Genomic DNA, 13,713 nt, shown 5'->3' with positions numbered 1-13,713 from the left:
TTTTCCACCGTTGAGATATCTTCTGCCGCCTCCTCTTTTCCAGGCTAAACATACCCAGCTCTTTCAACCATTTCTCATAAGTTTGGGTTTCCAGACCCTTGATTATCCTTTGCACACGTTCCAGCTTGTCAACATCCTTCTTAAATTGTGATGTCCAGAACTGGACACAGTGGGGCTACCTTTGAAGGTGACCCAGAAACTACAACTAATCCAGAATGCGGCAGCTAGACTGGTGACTGGGAGCGGCTGCTGAGACCACATAACACCGGTCTTAAAAGACCTACATTGGCTCCCAGTACGTTTCCGAGCACAATTCAAAGTGTTGGTGCTGACCTTGAAAGCCCTAAATGGCCTCGGTCCTGTATACCTGAAGGAGCGTCTCCACTCCCATCGTTCTACCTGGACACTGAGAGAAGCCAAGTTACAGGGAACCAGGCAGAGGGCCTTCTCGGTAGTGGTGCCCTCCCTGTGGAATGCCCTCCCACCAGAAGTCAAAGAGAACAACAACTACCAGACTTTTAGAAGACATCTGAAGGCAGCCCTATTTAGGGAAGCTTTTAATGTTTGATGCATTACTGTATTTTAATATTTTTTTGGGAAGCCGCCCAGAGTGGCTGGGGAAGCCCAGCCAGATGGGCGGGCTATAAATTATTTATTTATTTATTTATTTATTATTATTATTATTATTATTACTCCAGGTGTGGTCTGGCCAAGGCAGAATAGAGTGGGACTATTACTTCCCTGACTTCTGCTGACATAAGGCTAGTACGCCAATGGTTCATCTATTTTCCTTAGCCCCAAGTGACATTTTATTTCTGGGCTGATACATGTCCGTGCTCCCCTGAAAAAGGCAGTTCTGCATTTTGCTTTGGAGCAAAGATTCTGAAAACTGGAGGGGTTTTTTTTCCCCCTACTCACATATCCCAGGATAGTGACAAAATTCCTGCTTAGCTATGACCTCATGTGTCTTCTCCTTGTCATGCCCAGTTGAAGAGCTCCAGTATTCCTCCAGCCTCTTCCTCTCCTAATCACTTTAGAAGCCAAGATCACATTATGATCTTCCTAGAAGAGAATACAGTAATAATAATAAAAATCCCATAAGGAAATTAAAATGCACTCTCACTAATGAATTAGGAAAGTGAGATGACGGCAGCTTTGCGTTCAGAGCCAGAAATCTGCCTGCATTTTTATTGGAAGCCAATTAAATAAATTGTGTGGGTCTGCCATAGTAAGGATTCCTTGAATTGTATTTGGAGAGATTTATACAGATGCAATAGGCAGCCTTATAGCCAAGTGTACCAAACCTGCTGTTCTCCAGGTATTTTGAACCACAACTCCTTCATCCCACCTGGCATGACTGGAGAGCGCTAGGTGAAGGCTGTACTATATGTACGGTATTTTTTGCACCCTAACACTCACTTTTTTCCTCCTAGAAAGTAAGGGGAAATGTCTGTGCGTGTTATGGAGCGAATGCCTGCGGGGGGGGGGGGGGAGATCTGCTGCAGTCATGAGCAGAGGATCCATGGTTCCCCTTCCTTCCCTCCTCCATGGTTACAAAGCATGGATCCACATGGATCCTAAGGATTTTTGCATTGGGCTACTCCAAACTTACTGTCAGATCACATGTCTGTGGCCACAGCATGAACCACAAAAATCATATCCACTATTTCGTTTAGAATATTTTTTTTCTTGTTTTCCTCCTCTAAAAACTATGTGCGTGTTATGGTGCGTGTTATAGAGCGAAAAATACGGTATATATATATTTTTTAAAAGTGATCCATTGTTTTGTCCCCAAAAAACCCATTTTAATGCTACAGGTAGGTAGTCGTGTTGGTCTGTCGTAGTCGAAACACGAAAACTCATACCAAGAACAAACTTAGTTGGTCTCTAAGGTGCTACTGAAAGGAATTTTTAAACATTTTGTTTCCATTTTAACGAATTGGCAGAAATGAAGCTAACTGGGCCCATTTGCTTACATTTTACGTAGTTTTCCCTGTTCCAGGGACGAAAAGCCATGCCGGGCACTGAGGAACATTTTCTGACTTTACAGAAGGTTACCTTGTGCTTCCTATATCATGCTGATAATACCTGAACCTGGAAGACCACGTGAAAAGGGCCAGCAATGTGGTTACTTAACTGCACCAGAGTTCACCTGCTGGGATAAGAAAGGCACGTTCCGTGCAGAAGCAATTGTGTGCGGAGGCAAACAGCTCTTTGGATAGGGTGATGCGTGCACAATAAAGTCTAGCTTCTGCGATGTTTCCTTTTGCTTTTACAGTATCTCTCCCAGGGAATCAGAACTGTAGAGTTGGAAGGGACCCCGAGGATCATCTAGTGGTCCATGACCCTAGGATGATGATGATGATGATGATGATAGTAATTTATTATTTATACCCCGCCCATCTGACTAAGTTTCCCCAGCCATTCTGGGCGGCTCCCAATCGAGTGTTAAAAACAATACAGCATTAAATATTAAAAACTTCAGATGTCTTTTAAAGATAAGATAGCTGCTTATTTCCTTCACATCTGAAGGGAGGGCGTTCCACAGGGCGGGTGCCACTACCGAGAAGGCCCTCTGTCTGGTTCCTTGTAACCTCACTTCTCGCAATGAGGGAACCGCCAGAAGGCCTTCGGCGCTGGACTTCAGTGTCCGGGCTGAACGATGGGGGTGGAGACACTCCTTCAGATATACTGGACTGAGGCCGTTTAGGGCTTTAAAGGTCTGCACCAACACTTTGAATTGTGCTTGGAAACGTACTGGGAGCCAATGCAGATCTCTCAGGACCGGTGTTATGTGGTCTCGGCAGCCACTCCCAGTCACTAGTCTAGCTGCCACATTCTGGGTTAATTGCAGTTTCCAGGTCACCTTCAAAGGTAGCCCGACGTAGAGTGCATTGCAGTAGTCCAAGCGTGAGATAACTAGAGCATGCACCACTCTGGTGAGACAGTCCGTGGGCAGGTAGGGTCTCAGCCTGATTAAAGAGTCTCAAGCTGAGATACAGCCTCTTTCCCCTTCTTGAACCCAAGGGATGAGAAGTGTTTTGGGAAAATACACCGGGAACAAGGGGGAAAGAAATATTGACATCAGGATCTGCTGCCCCAGTAGATCCTGCCACCTGAGGTGGTTGCCTCATCTTGCCTCATGGGTGGGCCGGAACTGGGTAAGGCTATCCAATGGTTAGTAGCCACGTTGGCTATGCCCTACCCCCAACTGTCCGATGCAGAAGGCCTCTGAATTCCATTTGCTGGGAACTGCAATTCAGGACAATGGGCTCATTTCCTGCTGGTGGGCTTCCCTTGAGAACCTGGTTGGTCATTGTGAGAACAGGATGCTGAACGAAACAGGCCTTTGTCCTGATCCACATTGGAAGACTCACCTTGGCTCCCAGTACGTTTCCAAGCACAATTCAAAGTGTTGCTGCTGACCTTTAAAGCCCTAAACGGCCTCGGCCCAGTAGACCTGAAGGAGCGTCTCCACCCCCATCATCCAGCCCGGACACTGAGGTCCAGCTCTGAGGGCCTTTTGGTGGTTCCCTCCCTGTGAGAAGTGAGGTTACAGGGAACCAGGCAGAGGGCCTTCTCGGTTGTGGCACCTATCCTCTGGAACACGCTCCCATCAAATGTCAAGGAGTTAAAAAACTCTGCAACTTTCAGAAGACATCTAAAGGCAGCCCTGTACAGGGAAGCTTTTAATGTTTTCTTATGTTTCTGTATAAATACGCTGGAAGCCGCCCAGAGTGGCTGGGGCGACCTAGTCAGATGGATCTTGGGTTACAGTGGTATCTTGGGTTACAGATGCTTCAGGTTAGACGCTTCAGGTTACAGACTCCCCTAACCCAGAAATAGTACCTCAGGTTAAGAACTTTGCTTCAGGATGAGAACAGAAATCACACGGTGGCAGCGGGAGGCTCCATTAGCTAAAGTGGTGCTTCAGGTTAAGAACAGTTTCAGGTTAAGAACGGACATCCAGAACAAATTACTTATTATTATTATTATTATTCAGCATTCAGGCTCTTCTAATGTCCTTATTTTGAGTTGATTTATTATATATTTGAAATATAAATGAATCCCAAAGTGGCTCACAGACAATAAAAAATAATAACATGCTAGTACATAATGGAACATCACAAATACAGCTTGAACCATGCAGAATAGTCAACAAATCACCACCGAAACAATGACAATCTCTGTGAACAAAGCAATAATTGAAAAATAACCCAAGCAAAAATTGTTGTTGTTGTTATAGAAATGCCATAATCTCAAATGCTTGGGCAAATAAAATAAAAAGGGCCTCGCTCCCTTTGCAAATGTTTTCTGAGCCCATCGCTGACGCCTGAATGCTGCCTCTGCGAGCTCGGAGCCAGCTTAGCATCCCTGCAAACCGCAGGGCTGGGAGGCGAAGGGTTAAGCGGCGCTCTGCGGGCTGCATCCTGCAAACCCGGCTTCCTCCTTTTGCAAATCGAAGGTGGTGACGCTGCCGAGAGGAATTGACCAAATTTGTCCGTTTCCTTCCTTATTGCACCAATTTCCAGGCAGCAAGTGAGAGAGAGGCAGAGAGAGCTGGAAGCCCCGGGATAAGCGCGACCCCGCAGTTAGAGAAGCAGCTGCTTCGCCCGCGCCTAACTTTCTGCAAGAGGGGGGGCTAAGCATCATCTGCAGCGATGCCCTTCCGGAAAGGTAAGCGCTTTGGGGTGTTGTTCGTTCCTCCTCTCTCATCTTCAAGGCGGAGCTTCCCGGTCCAGGCCTCCGAGGAGGAGACGGGTGGGCTTGGTCGCTTTCGGTTTTGCCTTGCAGCCAGAGTCAAGGTGCTAAAGGCTCCGCTTGCTTATCTCGGATCAGGTGCAATTCGTACCTTGACACTCAGGTCAAGGGCTTGGATTCTCGCCCAGGTGGTTAATCTGCACCTGGGCTGCACCACGTTAGGCTCCAGGTACGGAGGGGGCGAGTGTGCCACGTGACTTGCATGGGGTACCTCCCCCCTTGCAGGGAAGATTCCCTGCAGGTAGAAAAGTAGAACCTCAGGGATCAGCCCAAAGTGACGTGTGATATTTTGAATGCATTTTTCATCAACTACAGTATTTCATAAACTGTGTGAGCCCTGTGATGTTGTGTGTGTGTGTGGAAACAACAACTTAAAGCTGCTTGCCCAAAAGGGGGGGGGGGAAGATAATAAAGTTATGGAGGCAAAATTCCCCATAATATAAAACTTTAAGACAGTTAAAACAACAGTTGACGGTTCTGTTAGCTTGATTCTGTGAAGCGGTGCAGTCCAAAGTGGAGGTTTGTCACCCCGCTGAAAGCTAGGTCTTTGTTGAATAAGGAATATTCCTGTTCGACTACTGGTTTTCTGTGCTTGTAATGGCTGCTTGCCGTCAATGAAGGCCCCCCCCCCCTTTTTTAAAGATTTTCATTCTGGATTTATGGTGTTGTGACCTCACCTGGGACCTGCAGGTGTAGGGTGGCTGATAACCTTGATAATAAATTTGATGATGATGGGACTGCACAACCCAGCCCTGTGTCCTATTGTCCACATGGCATCTGAAGCGACTCACAGCACATGCGTGTGGGGGGCATGTGACTGCGATGCACACTGAAGGGCGTGTTGTGAGAATCCCTCTACTGGCTTGCAGGATGTTATCGCCTGGCGTTCCTTTTGCTGAAGCATTTTCCCATATGAATTCGCTTCGTTTCAGAAGCCCAAGAGGGTTTTAGCCCCTGGCGCGTGATCTACGGGCCAATTTTCCGAGTGGCATCTGACGCATACATGAGAAACTATTGCTCTTGTGTGGGGTGGGGGTACATGGTTCCCATTGAGTCCTCGTAGCCAAGAACACATTGCAAACCGCTCTTGGGGCCGTCACTTATGCTGCAACCCGGATATCCAATGAAATAAAAAAATTAAGGTCCTTTATATATATAATAAATGTTCATAAATGTACCAAGCAACACGTACATAAATATATAAACCATATGTCTGAAGCAGCACAGGAAAACAGCCCTGAAACCATTTTGACTCCCAAACTGACCAAATGATTTCTCTGCAAGGTCAAGGAAAATGGAAAAGCCTCCCCATTGTCTTTTCCTTCACAAATCCTGTCTTAAGGGTATGTCTGTGTATGAATAGGGTGAGCCTGTGACCTGGCTCAGGAACTAAGTATTTATCATTATAAAAGACTGGCTATGCTCCCCAGGGTATCCAATCAAGTAAGCATTAACAGGTAACCTGCCAGACAGGAGGGAAGCAACGCACTCAGATTTCTGTTGTAGACTGCCCCTTCTGTGATGTAGGTATGATTTGTCTGGGGGGTGGTCTTGGACTCCAGGGTGGGCAATTTAAAATGTTTATATAAGGGCGGGCATACCTTGGTTCAGAGTCCTCCTCCTTCTCCTGCGTGTGAGGGGAGCACCCTGTTGCAACAGATCAATAAAGATCAGGCTTACTAGCTGCTTTGCTTCTCAATATTCTCTGGTTGGCCTCTGTTCTTTTCTCCGACCGATGGAGAACCTGCAAAGGACTCTATAAGACCCCTTGTGTCCCCCATAAAGGAATAAGGGCAGATTTTCGTTTATTACACCAACCAAGGCTATTCTAAAATGTTCCAGTCTAGTATGTAACTGCCGGTGGAATGTCATGGACTGGTTGGACGCAGAGGAACCAACTGGGGTACCGACAAGGCAAGAAGGCTCAGAGCCTGGGCAGTGGTGGTGGAACAATGATGAGTGGTGAATGAGAGAAGACTTGGAGGAAGAGGTGTCAAGGCTTGTTGTTGTTGTTTAGTTGTTTAGTCGTGTCCGACTCTTCATGACCCCATGGACCAGAGCACGCCAGGCACTCCTGTCTTCCACTGCCTCCCGCTGTTTGGTCAAACTCATGCTGGTAGCTTCAAGAACACCGTCCAACCATCTCGTCCTCTGTCGTCCCCTTCTCCTTGTGCCCTCCATCTTTCCCAACATCAGGGGCTTTTCCAGGGAGTCTTCTCTTCTCATGAGGTGGCCAAAGTCTTGGAGCCTCAGCTTCAGGATCTGTCCTTCCAGTGAGCGCTCAGGGCTGATTTCCTTAAGAATGGATGGGTTTGATCTTCTTGCAGTCCATGGGACTCTCAAGAGTCTCCTCCAGCACCATAATTCAAAAGTATCCATTATTGGGTTAAGTACTTAATTCGTTCCGGAGATCCGTTCTTAACCTGAAACTGTTCTTAACCTGAAGCACCACTTTAGATAATGGGGCCTCCTGCTGCCACTGCGCCACCAAAGCACAATTTCTGTTCTCATCCTGAAGCAAAGTTCTTAACCCGAGGTACTATTTCTGGGTTAGCGGAGTCTGTAACCTGAAGCATCTGTAACCTGAAGCGTATGTAACTCGAGGTACCACTGTATGTACCAACACTTTGGACTTCCTGTCTATCCCGTTGTATATTCCTTTTTTACAAATGAATGTACTCTTATTATTGTACATTTCTTTACATTTTATCTAATACATTCCTATATCAATATGCACCCTTGGTCTTATTTCTCAACTCAGTCTTTCTCCAACGTCAATCGAATGCTAGCATAGATAGCGAACCTTTACTGTATTTTTGAACATATATCTTATATCTATCCCACTTTTCCATAAATTTTTGTTTTGAATTGCCTCTCAGGCTATTTGTCAACCATTTCAGCATTTCAGCATTCAGCTGAAATTCGCCATTTCAGCAAATTCTTGTAGCTTGTTATGCCAATCCGATATTGTTCCCACCAACTCTCAGTGTGCCTCCTGTCAGTCCTCACCTGCTGTCACCCAACCAACTCCCCACCCAACCTCTCCATTTCAGACTGGGTGGGGACCTCATATACAATCTGACTTTGGCGCATGCCTCCGTGATGACATCATGTGCGATTGCGAACTGCGCCTGAGGCTTGTGCATGAGATTATAGGAAGGTGGGAGACTATCCTCCGAATAGAGCAGTATAGAAGGTGTAAAACTGGAATTACTATCCGAGGGAAAGTGCAACAGACCCGAGGAATACCTGAGCTACCCCGTAGGCCTGTTTCTGTGTGCAATTCAAAGTGGGGAATGTGGAGTCACCTTTGGTGGAATGTATTTTTCCGCAACCTGAATTGTGAAAACCAGAATTTCCTCTGGGAAAAGAACAGGGCGTTTCGTTTACGTAGCTGGAATTAGGAAAGTTTTTATTGTGTTTGTGTCTATGGCGTCAGCTTCCATATCGGTTGTGTTGGGAAAGGGGGAACTACCGCTGGAAAGCCTGAATTCCCTTTGATGGCATAATTTTTTGGGGAAAGCATATTACCTGAAGGCAAGAAGTACATGTCACGCAGTACAAGCAAGAATTGTTTAAGCTGGAGCACTGTCCGTATAGACGAAGGTCATAGAACAATAACCATGTTTAAACAACACAGAGAACAGAGGAAACTGATTATACTGTATACTTGATAAGAATGTATTTTGACTATTTGATTTGTGATAATACTGCCTCAAAATCCATAAGGTAAAATTATTGGGCAGGAAAGCTCTTCAGAAATTGTGTGCAAGAATCATAAGGCCCTGAGGAAAGCAATTTTTAATTTTAAACGTTATTCCTAAGTGGGGGGGGGGCAACGAACTTGCCAATGTTAATGGAAGTACAAATCATTAAGCTTTTGGACTCAGGGAACTAAAAGAATCTTTAAGAAGTCTGACTTCAAAAATACTGATTTAGCTAAACAAAACTGCCGATACTTTTGAGGTTGGTTCTCAATCTGAAGCCAACTTTACCTGGAAGTAAGTTCCATTGACTTCAATAGGACTTACTTCTGAGTAGACATGGTTAGGATTGTGCTGTTTTTGGCTGAGGCACTGAGGTGGAATATAATACAAGAGGGGGGAAACAGCTTTCACGAGAGGAATAATGAGGAATAATGAGGAATAATTTTCAGACTTGGCCTCAAGGACAAAGCAGAAATACAACCCTAATAACCTAGATGACAAAGCAGAAATATAACCTGAATAACTCAAGAGCTACCAAAACAAGACAAAAAACAGACGGTATTCTCCACAAAGCTCCCAGAGTCATGTAAGCAGAAAGTGATTCTGATTTCAGATCCTAAGGAAGGCTTGACATTTATAGATAATCTGCAAAATGACTCTGAAGGAAGAAGGAGCTCAGAAGAACGGCAAATACCCAGCATGTTTCCAAAAGGTTCAGAACCAGTCAGTCAGTCCTGCGAGACAAATACAGATAGCATCTAAAACAAGCCACCTGGCGCACCCGTCCCACTTTAGATAACAAAACCAGCTGTTTGTGTGGGGCCTGTGTGTAACATTTAGTGTGTGGACTCTCAGACGCAGTGTTGGAAACTCAGATTTATACGCTAGGCGCCAAATGGCTCCTTAAACTAAGGTTGCAGTCGCCAAAAGGGAATGTCTACTTGCCATTTTGTGGCAAGGCGGCTCTAAAGTCTTATTTTTCAAATGGCGGACTGACTGTGATTCCTGCTCAGTTAAATCTCGGGCCAGTTCTGGTGACAACCTTGAGCTAGGTTAAAAGCTCTGAGAACGTCAAGAAGAAAAGTCACTTGATCCAAGGACAGTCCACAGATATACAGTCATACCTCAGGTTACAGATGCTTCAGGTTGCGTGTTTTCGGGTTACGGATGCGCCGAAACCCGGAAGTACCGAAATGGGTTACTTCCAGGTTTCATTGCTCGCGCAGAAACACTAAATTGCGCTTTGTGCATGTGCAGAAGCGCCAAATTGCAACCCGCGCGTATGCAGATGCTGCGCTGCGGGTTGCGAACGTGCCTCCTGCACAGATCACGTTTGCAACCTGAGCATCCACTGTATTGGCCTCTTTCCGAGTGGTGACACATGGACCGTTCATAACATAATAACAACCTTCACAACTGTGAGCAGGGCAGTGGGACAGGGGAAGCGAAGACAAGCGACAACAATTCATTATAACGTCGCCCACTGCTCCTGCTTGGGCTGCACGGAGAAAGCAATTTGGTGCCAGAAATTCATCCCAGTTGTACAGATAAAAATATAACTGATATAGAATCATAGAGTTGGAAGAGACCACAAGGGCCATCGAGTCCAACCCCCTGCCAAGCAGGAAACACCATCAGAGCACTCCTGACATATGGTTGTCAAGCCTCTGCTTAAAGACCTCCAAAGTAGGAGACTCCACCACACTCCTTGGCAGCAAATTCCACTGTCAAACAGCTCTTACTGTCAGGAGGTTCTTCCTAATGTTTAGGTGGAATCTTCTTTCTTGTAGTTTGGATCCATTGCTCCGTGTCCGCTTCTCTGGAGCAGCAGAAAACAACCTTTCTCCCTCCTCTATGTGACATCCTTTTATATATTTGAACATGGCTATCATATCACCCCTTAACCTCCTCTTATTAGTGTGTGAAAACAGTCAAGATCCAAGGATCGCCAGGGATGCAAATCCAGAAGGTGGAGATGTGAGACCCCCAGGCATCTTTACTTGGTTACAAGTGGCCGATAGTCAGGTGTTTTAGTGGAGAATTCTGCACGGCAGGGGGTTGGACTAGATGACCCTCGGGATCCCTTCCAATGCTACAGTTCTATGATTCATCCTTTACCTGCCGGCCAACATAAAGGTAAAGGGTAAAAGGACCCCTGACCATTAGGTCCAGTCGTGGCCGACTCTGGGGTCGGCCAGTGTACAGCTTCCGGGTCATGTGGCCAGCAGGACTAAGCCGCTTTTGGTGAACCAGAGCAGAGCACGGAAACGCCGGAGTGGTACCTATTTATCTACTTGCACTGGCGTGCTTTTGAACTGCTAGGTTGGCAGGAGCAGGGACCGAGCAACGGGAGCTCACCCCGTCGCGGGGATTCGAACCGCCAACCTTCTGATCGGCAAGCCCTAGGCGCCACCTGCGTCCCTGCCTGCCAACTTACTTACAGCAAATTTGATGGAGGGGGGTTGACTCTGCCTGTCTTTGGCCATGGCTGTCAACGTTTCCCCTTTTTAAAGGGAAATTCCCTTATTCCAAATAGGATTCCTTGCAAGAAAAGGGGAAAGTTGACAGCTATGGTCTTTGGCTCTGCCCCAACCTACTGCTGGTCTCCCCTGCTTTCCCCCCTACCAATTCCAGAGGGTACCAGCCATCGCTTAGCATAGCATCTTCTTTTCCTGTATCAGTTGCTGGACCATGCATGGGGAACCTTTGAGCCTCCAGACATTGCTGAACCACGGCTCCCATCACCCCCTGCTATTGACCATGACGGTGGGCTGATGGGAGTTGTAGTTCAGCAACATCTGGAGGTCCAAAGGTTCCCCATTCAGGACCGAAAGGGCCCTGCTCTCCCTCGACTTTGGAGAGCTTCTTCGCTTAGATAATGTGCACAAAAGAAGCTAATTCTCTTTTTCTTTTTGTTTCTCCTCCTCTTCCACCTTTGAGTGCCACCGCCAGCTATTAATGGAACTTGCTTTTATCTAAATCTAGCCATGCATCTGATGACTCAGGATGCATGGATTTCCCATTTCTGGACAGGATCCAGTCACGTTGATGGGACGATCACACTGCTTTAAGAGCAAGCTGGTGTAGCTTCCCATGTGCCTTGTTCTTGTAGAGACTCACCCAGTCACTCACGTGATCACATGCATTTTCAGCAGAAACATATACTGTACTTTTTGCTCTATAAGACTCACTTTTCCCCTCCTAAAAAGTAAGGGGAAATGTGTGTGCATGTTATGGAGCGAATGCAGGCTGCGCAGCTATCCCAGAAGCCAGAACAGCAAGAGGGATCGCTGCTTTCACTGCGCAGCGATCCCTCTTGTTGTTCTGGCTCCTGAAATTCAGAATATATTTTTTTCTTGTTTTCCTCCACAAACTAGGTGCGTCTTATGGTCTGGTGCGTCTTATAGAGCGAAAAATACGGTACGTGGTTTGCTCCTGATCGTCAACATTTTGCAGAGTCCACCCCCTTCCCAAATTAATGTGTACTGTCTCCTTCTGATTACACCCTTGCTGACCCTCCTGCATGCATAATAATAATAAATTATTATTTTTTATTTATACGCTGCCCATCTGGCTTGGTTTCGCCAGCCAATCTGGGCAGCTCCCAACAGAATATTAAAAACACGATAAAATATCAAACATTAAAAACCTCCCTAAACAGGTCTGCCTTCAGATGTCTTCTAAAAGTCAGGTAGTTGTTTGTTTCCTTGACATCTGATGGGAGGGCATTCCACAGGGCGGGTGCCACTACCGAGAAGGCCCTCTGCCTGGTTCCCTGTAGCTTTGCTTCTCGCAGTGATGGAACCCCCAGAAGGCCCTCAGCGCTGGACCTCAGTGTCCAGGCTGAACGACGGGGATGGAGACACTTCTTCAGATATACTGGACTGAGGCCGTTTAGGGCTTTAAAGGTCAGCACCAACACTTTGAATTGTGCTCGGAAACGTACTGGGAGCCAGTGTAGGTCTTTCAAGACCGGTGTTAGGTGGTCTCGGCGGCCGCTCCCAGTCACCAGTCTAGCTGCCGCATTCTGGATAGCATTGACTAGTCTGATCCTAACCATTCCTCCCCAAACTGCCCACTGTACATATGCTGCCTGGAAACCAGTAAGACCAGGGGTAGGCAACCCTAGGCCCGTGGGCCACAAGCAGCCCATGGGGGTCTTTTAACCGGCTTACGAGCCGCCCCCAAACCGAGCCACCGTTCGGCGAGCCCCCGCACACTGCGCTAAACTGGCACGGTCTCGCTTCTGCGGCACCAGAAATCGCATCTCCGCAGACACAGATGCCAGAAATTGCATCTGTACAGATGCAGAAGCCAGAAATTGCAGGCCTGGGCATTCACAATCTGGCCCAAGGAGGGCTCTCTGCTGGAGTGAACCAGCCCAGGTGAGGTAAACCTTGCCGACCCCTGAGTGAGACTGTGTTTTATTTAGAGTGAAAACTGGAGGTGGCTCCTGGAAATAACCATGCAAAGTGGAAAATCACAGCCACTGCACATGGAGCATCTCTGCCCCAGGTCTTGAGGAGCTGTTTCTCAATCTGTATCAGGGCTCACCCTATCATTAGGCTGCCCTAGGCTGCTAGCTATTGGGTGTGCCAAAAGGGCATCAAATCATTAGTTACTAGTTGTATTGTTATTTTGTGTGTGTGTGTGTGTGTGGGTGTGTATATATATGTGTGTGTAAAATATATATATATATATATATATATATGCTTTCGTAGATTTTCACGGGTACAGGAATGCAGGTTTTGGTGTCTTCGGGTGTCTTCCCGTGTAAGAGTCGGGGTGTCTGTGCGACGTTTCGACGAGGTCTCACTCGTCATCTTCAGGCTGGTGCTTTCGGCTTCTTGTTACTGGAACAGAGCTCTGTTCCAGTAACAAGAAGCCGAAAGCACCAGCCTGAAGATGACGAGTGAGACCTCGTCGAAACGTCGCACAGACACCCCGACTCTTACACGGGAAGACACCCGAAGACACCAAAACCTGCATTCCTGTACCCGTGAAAATCTACGAAAGCATATATATATATATGTATATGTGTATGTATGTATGTATGTATAACCTTACCAACAAAGGTCCGTATAGTTAAAGCTATGGTTTTCCCAGTAGTGATGTATGGAAGTGAGAGCTGGACCATAAAGAAGGCTGATCGCCGAAGAATTGATGCTTTTGAATTATGGAGTGCAAGAAGATCAAACCTCTCCATTCTGAAGTAAATCAGCCCTGAGCGCTCACTGGAAGGACA

The 13,713-nt window shown here is 46.7% G+C and overlaps 1 protein-coding gene across 1 annotated transcript in view; it reads left to right on the top strand.

The window, feature by feature from the left end:
* Positions 1-4,337: 4,337 nt before the first annotated feature.
* Positions 4,338-13,713, top strand: part of PFKFB3 (6-phosphofructo-2-kinase/fructose-2,6-biphosphatase 3) — a 70,470-nt gene continuing 61,094 nt past the window's right edge. Inside the window, exon 1 of the mRNA XM_082238965.1 lies at positions 4,338-4,677. Coding sequence (XP_082095091.1) covers positions 4,662-4,677 — 16 coding nt within the window. The 5' untranslated portion in view covers positions 4,338-4,661. The remainder of the gene's footprint in view (positions 4,678-13,713) is intronic.

The sequence above is a fragment of the Podarcis vaucheri genome, assembly GCF_965113315.1.
Source record: "Podarcis vaucheri genome assembly, chromosome: 10".
Taxonomy (NCBI): domain Eukaryota; kingdom Metazoa; phylum Chordata; class Lepidosauria; order Squamata; family Lacertidae; genus Podarcis; species Podarcis vaucheri.
The sequence above is the reverse complement of the archived record's forward strand: the minus strand, read 5'-3'. Positions and strand labels throughout refer to the sequence as shown.